Consider the following 14525-nt stretch of genomic DNA (forward strand, 5'->3'; position numbering starts at 1 on the left):
GCACGCACACACACAGACACAGACACAGACACAGACACAGACACACACACAGACACACACACACACACACAGACACAGACACAGACACAGACACAGACACAGACACAGACACAGACACAGACACAGACACACACACACACAGACACAGACACAGACACAGACACAGACACAGACACACACACACACACACACACACACACACACACACACACAGATACACACACACACAGATACACACACACACAGATACACACACACACAGATACACACACACACACACACACACACACACACACACAGATACACACACACACAGATACACACACACACAGATACACACACACACACAGATACACACACACACACACACACACACACACACACACACACACAGACATAGACAGACAGACAGAGAGACAGACAGAGAGACAGAGAGACAGAGAGACAGAGAGACAGAGAGACAGACAGACTGACCGACCGACCGACCGACCAACTGACCGACCGACAGACAGACAGACAGACAGACAGATAGACACACACACAGACTGACTGACTGACAAGTGTCAATTACAGACAAGGCAGATGTGGAGAGGTGTATCCACAGTTTGATGATTTATACATCATGCGTTTCAAATAAATACAAAAATTATGCACTCGTGTCGCCTTGCTCAAGCATCCTTCCGGAGCCTACTAGCTCCCTCACAGTCTTTAACGAGCTGGAATGCCCTTAAAGATGGCCAGCCTTGATCTAGTTAGAGGTCAGGTGAGGACCGAGGAAACAAGGACGGATGAAATGAGTGGTTGGAATGAGCCCAGAGAGACGCATGCATAGAAGCAGAAACAAGAAGTGGAACACTCCCTGAAGAGGATATTAACTCCCTAGAGACCAAACCACAGTACAACCAGAGACAACTGCTGTTGGTAATAGCAGTTCGTTTCTTATGTGAAGTATTTGCCTACAATGCAAATTTGTTCTTAGTCAATCCCTTATAAATGCAAATTGGACGAATGCATATAGTGCTCAGTACTATCATAGTACTCCAGCTGCAATCTCATTTTACACATTTCTGCAGCGCGTGTATTCTTGTCGAGTGCGAAAGTGCAAAGCACATCATAGCTCAGAAACCATGAGGTATTTGTGAAATTGCGAAATGTGCCTTTTCTTATTTGAAGCTCGTTGCGTACCTTCTCAGACCACAAACCACCAGGACGGAGAGCGTGAGCGGTCCTATTGACGTCTTTTTGGACACGTTACACGCTGTGGTCTTCTGTCCACATGCATTATGAGGGAGGTTAGAAGCAGTTCAGCGTGTTTAAAAGTCCCATGCTGTGTATTTTCCGGTGTTTTATTTTAGGTTCTGATATCCATAAGGAACTGTTTGTGTGGTTTTAAGTACCAAAAACGATCAGGCTGAAACGATAACTACAAACAAACACTAAAGAACAGGCTGTTTTAGTGACTGTGTCTTTAAGGCTCATTGACATCAAAGAACCTTGGTTCTGTTTGGCTGGCTAACTGCGGCAGCCTGTAGCATAGTGGTTAAGGTAAATGACTGGGACCCGCAAGGACCCGCAAGGTCGGTGGTTCTAATCCCAGTGTAGCCACAATAAGATCCGCACAGCCGTTGGGCCCTTGAGCAAGGCCCTTAACCCTGCATTGCTCCAGGGGAGGATTGTCTCCTGCTTAGTCTAATCAACTGTACGTCGCTCTGGATAAGAACGTCTGCCAAATGCCAATAATGTAATGTAATGTAACTGAACGTTGTCTGTGCCGACTGCTTGGATTTCCAGCTACAAAGCGGGCTGTGCTGAAGCAAATGAGCGTAAGGTTGTGATGTCATAACTTCACGGAATTCCAAACAGCTTGTTTAAATGCACATTTTCTTCATACGGATTGTGTGGATTTACTTGGTTGCCGTGCGTTTTTATAATTTCAAAGTGTTTTTATAACACCTTCAACTCCATTATAATCCACATGGCAAGGGAAATATCATTTTCCACAATATGGGAACTGAAAGCTATAATTCACTATGGGCTATAGCGCATTGACGATGTGACGTTAATGTATCGTAGCACGGTATGAAGACGCTTAGACTGCTTTATGTGCAGTTTGCTTAATGTAGTGTAATTGGGAAGGCGTATGTCCCTCACTGAGCTGCCAGCCTTGCTCTAACATGGCCGCCAGCGCCCGCAGGCATCGGGCAGGAAGCCGCGCCGGGCCGCACCGCATACAGAACGCCTCTCCCGGACTCTGGAAAGTGGCACGCGGCGCGACCCAAATTACACGCTTGTGAAGTTTTAAATTGGAGAGGCACTTCTGTGCTTTGCGGACTGCTTTTAATTTTCCGCCGTTCTGGAGAATGTGAGTCACAAACCCAGCCACTTCATTATCGCAGGCATTTTTATTTCAGGCCGTGTAAACAGCAACGGGGAAACATGCTGGGACCAAGCACCCAAATAAACGCCCATAAATATCTACCTCTTTGGCCGAAGCGCGCCAAGTGTGTGGTGATGGCCACTACAGAAAGCAGGTCCAATTGGTTATGTTACGTAATTGCTTGGTAGACGCCCATAACCAGATTGACTCATATTTTATAACAACTCATGTTTTAAACACAGTTCCCTTTTTTGCTCCAGGAGTTAATATCCAGCCGTATAAAGGTTATTTGCCTCCTCTAGTAGGCGCAGGTCAGTGCATCCTCACGGTTAACAAGCTAATCTCTTTAACCGAGAAACCCTACGATCGACCCCCACTCTCAGGCACACGACAGCCAAACCAGCAGAACCCAAAGCAGGAACCGTGCTAACGTGCTAACGGATTGGAGTGTAGAAAGAATCGAATGCTTACCGTCCTGGGCTCTGGCTTCTTGGTCTTCCTCAGCGTGACGTAGGAAGCGATGGTGGACGACTCTGGCATGGGAGACTTTGTTCTTGGGGGCACAATCCCAACAGGATACGACATGCCTGCACACAACAGGAAAACAGCAACACTCTGCCTAACTTGGAAGCTGATTGTTTTGGCTGCCAGTGCCGACTGATATTGCAATATGTAAAATAAATAATAAAACAAAAAAATATCAAGCAACGCATTTTATAGGGGGAAAAAAAACATGAAAGTGCTGCCTGGGTCCAGTACTAAATCAGGTCCTACAGCATGACCCAAACGGCCTACGGTTAGCAGGGCGTTAATGAAGGAAGACGACACTACTCAAATACAGAACGTTTATTTACAAAACATTTCTTTGAGTTTGTTTGATGTTACTAGAGAGGAACTGTGGTTACAAAATGAGCTCTCAAGCGTTCGCAGCTTTCTGAGAGTCTTACTCGAGCCAGCAGGACGGTTAATAATGAAACACAGGCCGCGGGTGTTATCAGCTCTGCCCGCTCTGTGTGTGTGTGTAACTCCCTGACCTGGACAGCTGCGGGCAACACAGCACCTCTTCATTAACACGGCTGCGAACCCAGGCTAAGTGCCTCACCCTCAGGAGCACAAACAGAGCCGCAACTGGGGATCCGACCCCGTGACCTCGCGGCTATGAGTGCAGCCGTCGGGGGGGTGTGGGTGTACCTTTGCCGGAGGGATCCTTCTCGCTGGCTGGCTCTGACTTATCCTCTCCGTTGGTCTCGTCCACCTCGGCCACGGTGGTGAGCTCAGGTTCGCTCTTGTACAGCCTGTAGTCCGGCCCCTGTGGGTGCAGAGAGCATTTAACGTAATGGGAAAGGACCAAGGGCATATCAGACGCTCACTCACACTCACTGAACCACACTCGCTCACTCACTCAATCGCCCACCCATGCTAACTTGCATGCTAACATCACTCACTCACACACTCACTCGATCCCTCACTTGCTCACAACCCGAGTGAGTCCCAGCACACACTCATGCGCATGTGGGGAGCAGGTGGTAATGTTGCAGAGAAATCACAGGACACTTGTGGGAGCTCTCTGAATTGGGCATTTAACAGATCTGCACAAAGCAGAGAAAGCCCAATTCTCAGCCTGACAAGGATACTAGGGCACACCGGATAGCATCAAGTGATTTCTTCATGTAGATGGGAAAATGGAAAGAAAAATTCAAAAGATAGAACCAATCACAGCACTTCAATCCACTGAATAGAGGTAAATGAATGGAATGATGGTGCATTAAGCTGAAACTGAAAATACGGGAAAAAAGAAGCAGATCCAAGAAAAGTCCATCAAAAACGAAATGAAAAAAGGAAACTGGAGATGACGATGATGGCGTGTCACTCAAACTCCAAACTTCCAGGGGGGGAGGGGACAAGCAGGTGGAAAAGCGGCTCTTACGAATGAGGAACGGGGGTGGGGGGGGGGGGAATGGAACGGGAATGTAAATATTTTTTCAAATGAAGAAATCGGAAGATGAATTAAAGAAATGGGGGAAACCGTAGCCGGAGCTGGTGATGGCGTCAGGAGTCACACACAGGGGTCAGGGCGGGCTTACGCTGTGCGCGCCGTTCCTCTGACCCGACTTCCTGTCCTCGGGCCGGTGCGGGGGCGGGCGGCCCGCGTGCGTTTGGGCGCCGCCGGGGGAGGGCAGCGGGGGCACGGCCGGGGGCCGCTCGCCGACGTCGTAAGAGTGGGGGAGGGGGGGCCGCGGGGGCACGGGGCCCTCTTCCTACGGATTCACAGACAGGGTGAAGGCCACGCGCTACGGACACAACCCCACAGCTGGCCCATGACTCGCCGCGCCGTTTCCAGGAAGGTAGAAGGGCAGGGAGATTAACGGCTGGAGAGCGAGGCTCTAACTGTATCTAAGACCGGCTGCGAGGCGGGATTCATCAGGGCAGGACGCTGCCAGCTCACTCGTTAGCGATGCTGTACAGTGGGAGCGGAGAGACCGAATAAGCGCTCGCGTCGTGCCAGAAATCGATTTAGGAAAGCAGGGAATTATCCATCCACAGTTAAGGAATTGTGCTAGCTTCTCACAAACAAATATGGTGTCTGGTAAAACCTTGGGCGATCTGGCTCAGGTTGCTCATTCATAAAAGCTTTCTGTGGAAGGCCACAGACACACACAGACTCTGAGAGATACCCAGTGCTAAACATGCTACAGGTGTGTGTGTGTATAATACTGCACAATACTGACATCTAAGATGGACACACTGAGGAGACCTACCGATTTTCTTGTGACTAAGAGTGTGTGCGTGCGTGCATGCGTGTGCACAAGTGGAATGTTGATTTAGCTCTTTGAATATAAAACCTGGTTTTTCATGCCTTGTGGAGACAATGAGAAATCCATAACGCACAATCAACATGGCATGCCAAATCCTTGCTGTGTTCACAGTATCACACTTCTTTGTAAGTGTGTGGGTATGTGTGTCAGTGAGACAGACCTGGAGAAAACTGAGTGGGAATTAGAGTGCAAATATTTTAAGTGCGTGCAGCATCACACTTCATTTACTACAGAAAGAACCACTCACCTCACTCTTATTTTTGTTTGAAATAGGATTGCCCAAGAAACCTGAAATAAAAAAGCTTGGTTAAAACATTTTCTGTAGAAGCATTCAAAAAGATTAGGCGTGAAACCATTAACACGGCAAACGAATGCGCATGAAGGTGCCTGCGCCCACTCACCCATGTTGTCAGTGCTTCGCTGGGGCTTGTTCTTGCTCAGGGCCTCCATCACATCCTGTATTCTCCACAGCTCCTTCTGGATCTGCACATGCTGCTGACTGGGGGGCTCCGTCTGCATACACACACAGACACAGACACAGACACAGACACACAGACACACAGACACACAGACACACAGACACGCAGACACACCAGCATGCAGACAAACACACAAACACAGAGATACAGACGCACAGAGAGGCACACACACACACACACACACACACACACACACACACACACACACACAAACACGGAGATACAGACGCACAGAGAGACACACACACACACACACACACACACACACAAACACGGAGATACAGATGCACAGAGAGAGACACACACACACACAAACACGGAGATACAGACACACAGAGAGAGACACACACACCGTTGAGTCCTTTAGTTCATACACAGTGATTCATTACTCATAGTTGTGGGCCCCAGGGACCACGTGTGCTTTCAGGAGTCCCCGTTTGGGGGATATTACTGTTTGCACACAGCCCACCCTGCTGTCTCAGGTCAGGAGGCCCGGTGTCACTCGTCTGTGCACGCAGCTACAGACCAGCTGTGGTCCCCATTCTGCTGCCAGACACAGGTAGGACGAGCAGGTCATCATGATACTCATTCCTCATTCCTCCTGCTTTCTCACCTTTCTTATCTTAATGAGGGCCAAGGACAGGGCTAAATTCCAGCTAAAACCTGAAGAGCTAAGTCTGCCTGCTTGTCTTGCCCACTCTGCTGGAGGGTGGGTGTGGTTAAAAGGCAGGGTCATTATTGATAATGTTTTTTCTGAGATTCAGCCCAACAGTGTGTGTTTTTTGGCGTAAGACACAAATCAAATGTTAGACAGCGGATTAAGAGGCTGTTCTTGCAGTAGCAACAAGATCATGGAAATCAAGCAGGAGTGCGAAATATGAATATATTTCAATTAAGTGGTGTGAATGTTGAATAACAAATCTGGCCCAATGATGGCAAAGTGGCAGCGGTTCCAACATGCCTCAGACAGTGGCAATGATGGATTTTATAATACACAATATGTGTATGGTACTTTTTCACAAAGGGGTTTCAGGCTACGTAGATGAAGCTGGAGGCTAGCCGCAGAATCCACAAATACTTGAGTACGGACTCATTCCTGCAGGAACCACGGAAGGAAAGGTCACAGCTCTGACCTCCGTGGCCTGCGGTTCTGTCCCCCCCGCAGCAGAGCTAGGGACCGGGTCAGGCCCACGACGGCCCCCAGAACCTCCGCCTCCACTGCTCCACAGCCAGGGTGACTCCAGGTAAGGATACGCCCGGGGGAAGGAAGGGGCACGTCTACCGCGTTCTCCAATTAAGCCCCCTCCCTCTGAACCGCCCCACTCTTATCAAGCTCACTGTGGAGGACTAAGGAGGCAGGCAGAAATTTAAGAGCCAGCACTCCCCCCCCCCCGCTTTTTAATTATCAGCGCTGGTGAAGAGAAAAATCCCAAAGAAATGGATGGCCAAGAGAGAGCGAGAGTAATTGACTCATTCAGGTGTGAAGTCAGGAGCTGTGTGCTTTAAAATTCTACCTCTCGGAGCTTATTACTACAGCCAGGCCTTTTAATGGTGGACACCATTATAGGAGAGGGGCCCTCAGGTGGGGAGAGGTAATTGCCTCCCTCTTCCTTGATGACAACCGTGTCTTTTGTGCAGGCCGCAGAGGGCCGAGGCGCTCTTCAAACCCGAAGACCCTGACAAAGGTGAGAGCGACTCCTATCTCGGCCAAAAGGTCCGGCAGGAATATTCTAGAAAGTTGCCTCAAAGAAAAAGAGCTTCTCATTAAGACCTGCCCCCTCTAATTAACCGCATTCGCCGTCTTTTCTCCCGACTTTAATAAGCGCTAAAAGGTTATTAACCACCTGCGGGACATGACTTCACATGCTGAATTTGCATTATTTGCAAGGGCACGCATACTGTAACTGTGTGTAACCCCACAAACTTTGGGTTTCATTCGGGCCATGGAGGCTCCAGGATTAAACGGTCTTTATGCTCCTTCTGGCCCCTTTAGTTAGTCTCAGAGGTAATTCTGCACTGCATTCTTCACTGAGATACACTGAGGTTCTCCTGCTCCTGGGCCCTGTTCGTGGGGATGAGCAGAACCACACACTGGGCTGAAGCAGAGCGAGAGACAGCCCACTCAGGGCTCCGCACATACTGCTGCCGCATACTGTGTGCTCACTGAACCACAGCCAATTCATGGGCCATGAGCAGCTACTGTACTTCAGTCAGGTGGAGGTAGATGTGAGTGGTGAGTGAGTGGTAGCTGTTGGTGGGAGGGGGAACAGGTTCCTGAGGGGGGTGGTAGGTATTGGAGTGAGGGGGGTGTGGTGGGCATTTGAGTGACAGACGGGGGGAGGTACCTGAGGGCTGCCTAGTGCCTCCAGCTGCTCCAGGAGATTGTTCTTCGCCAAAGTGACATCAGTCTCCAGCCGATCATACTCCCTCCAGGACCGGTCCAGCTCCTGAGGACAGAGGGGGGAAAAAATGGATGGGAAGAGGGCTCCAGGAAGAGAGAGAGAATGAAGAAAGACGGTGGGAGCGAGAGCACAGAAGAGAAATGGCAAGCGGGTGTCCAGGCAAGTGTTATCCAAAAGCCACCAGGATTCACATGCTGGTCACGATCGCCGTGGATGTAGAAGAATAACACAGCCGGCTCTGCCATGGGGTTGCACAGCGTTCACAGAGAGATAAACACACACACAAGCTTGTAGTGCCCACCGAACGGATTTCAGTAATGCAATAAGACAAGGGAGGCATCTGCATATGCTACAGCACATGCAGCCAGTGTTTACCGATGCTGGGGGGAAATGCAGTCTGAGACTCCATATGGTCAAATTAAGCTCGTTCAGAGCACTTGACACACGGGAAGAGTTCGGTATTAAACGAACAGAAAGTGCGGCAGCATCAGGTGTCTGAATTAGACGGATGCCGACTGTGGGCGCAGTGGCAGCCCACAGCATTTAACCCCAGGCCACACGCGGGGACGCATTAATTCACAGGATTAGCCTCCGTTCGAGAGGGGCTCAAACTGGTACATTGGCTCCCGAGGCCAGCGAGAACAAATACAACGGGTTCATTTTCAAACGCTCTTCAGCTCGGCGCCTGTAATCTCACAGAATAATGAAAGTGAGAAGTGTTGAAAATCAGTTTTCAGGCCCAGGTACGCGCTAAGATTTCCTGAGAAAATACTGCTTCCTCCATTTTGTGATGTTGAGTGTGCGGAGCTGCTGCCACGGCTTTAGAGCTTCACATTAACAGCACTGCTCTGCCTCTGGGCCGGCGTACACTCACCGCAAATGCCAGCAGCCATGTGAGGAAGGAAGTTCATCTCGGGTGTCAAGTGAGAGGAATTAGCATTTCTGAGAATGTGTGTGTGTGTGTGTGTGAGAGAGAGAGAGATTGTAAGTTATTGTGAGCGTGTGGATGCGTGTGTGTGCTTGTGTCTGTTATGCATGTGCGTGTTCATTGGTGGTGTTTCACAGAGGAGGATTACTTTAGCTGCCGTTGGCTGGATAATGCGGTGAGTAAAACCCTGAACCGCTAATTTTTACTTCAGTGGATGTTCCAGATTTGTGAGGGTTCTGGGTTTTACTCGGTAGAGTTATCCATCTAACTTGTGAAACAGGGCCCAGGTGTTCTGAGGTAACTCCCGTTGTTGCATATGTTATGTACACGTGTGTTCAGGTGTCTGGGTGTGAGGTCACTCCCGTTGTTGTGTATGTTATGTACATGCGTGTTCAGGTGTCTGGGTGTGAGGTCACTCACGTTGTTGCGTATGTTACGTACATGGGTGTTCAGGTGTCTGGGTGTGAGGTCACTCACGTTGTTGTGTATGTTACGTACAGTATGCGCGTAGACAGGTGTCCAAGTCTGAGAAACTTGCGTTACATGCTCGTGCTTGCATACGTTATGTACCTTCGTTATGTAACTCACGTTGTTGTGTAGGTTATGTGTGTGTGTGTGTGTGTGTGTGTGTGCGTGTATGGATGCGTTATGTCCGTGCGTTATTTACGTGCGTTGTGTAACTCACGTTGTTGTGTGGGTTATGTATGTGCTTGTATGGATGCTTTATGTACGTGCGTTATGTACATGTATTGTGTGACTCACGTTGTTGTGTAGGTTATGTGTGCGTGTGTGTGTGTGTGTATGGATGCGTTATGTACGTGTGTTGTGTACGTGCGTTGTGTGACTCACGTTGTTGTGTAGGGTGTGTGTGTGTGTGTGTGTGTGTGTGTGTGTGTGTGTGTGTGTGTGTGTGTGGGTGGGTGCGTGTATGGATGCGTTATGTACGTGTGTTGTGTACGTGCGTTGTGTGACTCACGTTGTTGTGTAGGGTGTGTGTGTGTGTGGGTGGGTGCGTGTATGGATGCGTTGTGTACGTGTGTTGTGTACGTGCGTTGTGTACGTGTGTTGTGTACGTGCGTTGTGTGACTCACGTTGTTGTGTAGGGTGTGTGTGTGTGTGTGGGTGCATGTATGGATGCGTTATGTACGTGTGTTGTGTACGTGCGTTGTGTGACTCACGTTGTTGTGTAGGGTGTGTGTGTGTGTGGGTGGGTGCGTGTATGGATGCGTTGTGTACGTGTGTTGTGTACGTGCGTTGTGTACGTGTGTTGTGTACGCGTGTTGTGTACGTGCGTTGTGTACGTGCGTTGTGTACGTGCGTTGTGTACGTGCGTTGTGTGACTCACGTTGTTGTGTAGGGTGTGTGTGTGTGTGTGTGTCTGTGTGTGTGTGTGTGGGTGGGTGCGTGTATGGATGCGTTGTGTACGTGCGTTGTGTACGTGCGTTGTGTACGTGTGTTGTGTACGCGTGTTGTGTACGTGCGTTGTGTACGTGCGTTGTGTACATGCGTTGTGTACGTGCGTTGTGTGACTCACGTTGTTGTGTAGGGTGTGTGTGTGTGTGTGTGTCTGTGTGTGTGTGTGTGGGTGGGTGCGTGTATGGATGCGTTGTGTACGTGCGTTGTTTACGTGCGTTGTGTACGTGCGTTATGTACGTGCGTTGTGTACGTGCGTTATGTACGTGCCTTGTGTACATGCGTTGTGTGACTCACGTTGTTGACGCGGGACAGCTCTCTGCACGTGCTCAGTAGGCCGCTCTGCAGCACGTCTCTCTGCTGCACCACGCACTGCACGGCCGCGGGGTTATCGGCGCTCAGCTCGATCTCCTGGCTGGCCGAGAGCAGGGCCGTCTCCAGGGTGTGCTGCGGACACACCGACACCTTTAGGGCCGCGCCAACACCCCCGTGTGCGCGCACACACTTTTACAGTAGAGCCGTCTCAGCCACACAGTACATTAACACCATCACAAGCACATCAACACCAACACCAACACCAACACACCTATGGCAGTGTCTCAGCCAAGGCCATGAGGCTCAGACACAGCTTCTACCTCCACTACTCCGTATTGCTATTCGGAAAATGTAACAATCGCCATACTATGCTGCTTCATCCAACATCCCAAAACAAATAACCCAGGTAAACTTTACTACACTGGAACAGCCATACTGGGGTCAGTTCTACAGAATTCTGACAGGCAGTACTGATAACTGATATAACTTCAGGAAAAACAAAGCAAGGAAAAACAAAGCCAAATGGCTCCCGAGGAAAACGGGACAGTGGCCTAGACAAATTACATGTTCTGCCAGAAACGTAAGTGCTATTAGTACCCAGTCTAAGGATGACAGGTCATCACAAGTCCACAGGAACTCTGATACATCAAGAATAAGGCACCAAGAATCTTGAATCCTTCCTTAATAAGGGTTTAGGACCACGATTTATCTGCTGTAAATAACAGATTAATTGAGTGCTAATCACTGACTATGAAAGCCCTGTGGAAAAAGCTGGTATTCTGAGGAAAAATGGTGAACCCACACAAACAACCCACCGCCAATTCCCTTTCTAATGCGAAGACAGAGGAGAACACTGCAGATAGTCCTACATTGGAAACACCGTGCCCTTGAAGACCCGCAGAGTTTGTGTAGGGTAACAGCGAGGGCCGGATACCTTCTCTCTGTGGAGCTGCTGCAGCTTGTCCTCCTGTGTCCGGACCACCTTGTCCTGCTCACAGAGCCTGCTCAGCTTCGCCTGGGGACCGAGGTCAGAGGTCAATGTCTCCACACGATTAAGGGTAAGACTACCGCTTAGACATTCACCCATTACCACCTTGTCCTGCTCACAGAGCCTGCTCAGCTTCGCCTGGGGACCGAGGTCACAGGTCAATGTCTCCACACAATTAAGGGTAAGACTACTGCTTAGACATTCACCCATTACGCTCTGTGCCTTGTGATTGGACAGCCAAAGAAGATGTTTTAACAAGTTCAGCCGCAACAAAACAATCAGACTGTTTTGTGCTTGCATGTTTTTTTTTTGGCCTGCAATAATTTTTTATTTTAGTCATTGCATCACAGATTGAAGTTCTCAGCTAGTTATTTGATTGGTAGCATTGATTGCTTCCCTGCTATCTCAGTATTGTAGCTAGCTGACTAGGCTATAGTGAATGAGCCAGCAAGTAAATAAACCAGCAACGTATTGCGAAAACATGCCATTAAGTTAGCAGGTCATAAAGTGCGCTCTGTGCTGTGTTTGCAAGTAAGGTCACTGTTAAACTGAATACTCAAGCAAAGCAACAATAGCTCTGCACAATCTCAGCTGTCAAGCTGTTATTGGTGTCCTGTTCCCTGCGGAAAGGGGCTGTCTTTGGAAAGCATAATTGGTAAGCCGCAGAAATGTCCACTGTCCCATGTGGTCACAGAACTGTCAAATCGTCCGAACTGGACCAACGTGACCTCTCTCTCTATATCTGTTCCCGGAATTAATTTTGCTTCATTCCTCTTGGACAGAAAATGGCACATAAACTTTAAAGATGCACTCTGAGAAACAGACTCAATTTCACTCAATTTTCAGGACAGGAAGTTCAACCTTTTTATCCCCCTCACCTGATACAAAATGTGTCTACAGGCCATTTATGGCAAACACAGTTATTTTAAAGTGTTTTACAGCCAGCCAGTTAAAGATACGCATTTCATCAAGCAGGAAGTTCATTTTCTTCCTTTTGTCTTTTTCCACGTTTTTATTCAGTGGTCACGGATCCTGCCAAAACACAGGAAAAATATACTGCATTCTATAAATGTTCCAAGGTCTCTTTTAAATGCTTACATGGCCATGGCCCAGACCTGAACAACAACAACAAAATAATCACTCCTGTTTCTTTGAGCCAATCGTCTTTCAGTGTCTGACATTTGTGTTGCTTATTGATCGTATTTAGACAGCCGTTGGTGGCATATTCAGTGATTCAAAGAGAAAGCGCTTAATTTGAATGAATAGTCGAAAATGAGATGTCATGCTCTAGCTAGCTCAACATGAGTAAATGAACGCCAAAATTGCTCCTGGGGTTGTTTAATATTATTAGCCGGTGTGGCAAAAAATTTGTTTCGATCAGTACGCCAAAACATTATCTGCAGCTTATTTCCAGCTCCTTCCCTCTTCTTTTACAAGTGCCATAATACAATTTACTGTGTTTTTATTATATTTTATTTTATAAATCTGTGAGTGCAACCACTGCTAAACTCTCCTACACCCTGCTTGCTGAACCTTTTTTGTAAAAAGAAAAAAAAAAAAAGAAAAAGAAAAAAGGTTGATCAGCAATCAACCATGTTTTCCCCAGACTCTACATGCAGCGGAGAAGAAAAGAGGTCTGGAGCTCTGTTTGGGGCCTCTTCGCTCTCGATTAGATCTCTTACACATGACGTGACCGCTGGAGTCAGAACGACCACGACCGCACAAATCACAAGTCAACAGGGATGCTACTGTCATATTCAATATTGCATAAATGCCTTCTCAATCCTCACGCTGTAAGAAATCTGAGAATCCAAGAAGAGATGCAATGACACGTACAAAGTTAGTTCAGCTTTAGGAAAACTGCAAAGTATAATTTCTGCAGACAAATTGTAGAAAAATGTCCTTTAATTTCAGGAACAATGTTTAGACTGTAAAAATGCATTTATTTACTGAGGCAGGGAGATCAAAACCTACTGTAAATAAAAGTATCAAATTAAATTGACCAAAACCAGATTGTATAAACGTCTAAATTTAACCCAATGATTTTGTACAGAGAACCAAATCCCTTTGAACATAATAACAAAGTGAGAAGGCAGATGCTTGCTTTCACCTGCGTGCACTTACATCAATGTCCAGCTCCTCCGGTCTGTAAATATAGGAGTTATCTCTGTAGTCGTCTGGGGTCACCTACAAGAATGAGTGAAAATGAGTCATTTACAACAGCAATGCACCAGGAGAAAAGCCGAGACTCTTTTTAAATCCAATGCAGCGCTATGAAGAAGCTCTATGTTCAAGGGCATCCGTCACTGAAAACCTGTCAAACGTCGTTTCAGAGCAACAGATTCTCTACAGAAATGTAATGTAGGGCTTTAGGCCTGACTCGGTACTTGTGACTTTCCCGAGTGCCACACCTGTCCCTGCCAACGGCTCTTAAAAGGACATTTTATCATAAAATGTATAGCGAATGCTGTTCCTTACTTTTACAACAGCAGGCATCCAGGTTGAAAAGCGCCTCATTCATTTTAACAGCTAAAAGTGTAAGAGGTTGTGTTGTGACAAACCACGGTGTTTGCTAACAGAGCTGCTACAACTGTTCCATCTTTCCTGCCTACCCAAGTCAGCCATTACCATGGCGACGGGTGGGATGGTAGGTGATTGCATGGGGAGAAAATAATTATTATTTACATATTTTGCGATAAAGAGCCTATTTTGGAATTTAAGATACCTGTGGGCTTAAAGGCAAAAATAGACTATTCACATTCTCAGCGAGGGATAGACAGCGGTAAACTGATTGTGCGTGTGTGTGT

The 14525-nt window shown here is 47.9% G+C and overlaps 1 protein-coding gene across 12 annotated transcripts in view; it reads right to left on the minus strand.

Annotated features, from left to right (window-relative positions):
* plekha5 (pleckstrin homology domain containing, family A member 5) overlaps nt 1-14525 on the minus strand; it is a 167034-nt gene that overhangs the window by 10378 nt on the left and 142131 nt on the right. For all 12 annotated transcript variants that reach the window (XM_061252987.1, XM_061252984.1, XM_061252982.1 and 9 more), the window contains 8 exons: nt 13843-13905; nt 11665-11745; nt 10713-10862; nt 8018-8119; nt 5595-5706; nt 5441-5481; nt 3569-3686; nt 2849-2964 (listed from right to left, as the gene is read on the minus strand). In XM_061252987.1, the coding sequence (XP_061108971.1) occupies nt 2849-2964; nt 3569-3686; nt 5441-5481; nt 5595-5706; nt 8018-8119; nt 10713-10862; nt 11665-11745; nt 13843-13905 (783 nt within the window). The remainder of the gene's footprint in view (nt 1-2848; nt 2965-3568; nt 3687-5440; nt 5482-5594; nt 5707-8017; nt 8120-10712; nt 10863-11664; nt 11746-13842; nt 13906-14525) is intronic.

Source organism: Conger conger, chromosome 8, assembly GCF_963514075.1.
Source record: "Conger conger chromosome 8, fConCon1.1, whole genome shotgun sequence".
NCBI lineage: Eukaryota > Metazoa > Chordata > Actinopteri > Anguilliformes > Congridae > Conger > Conger conger.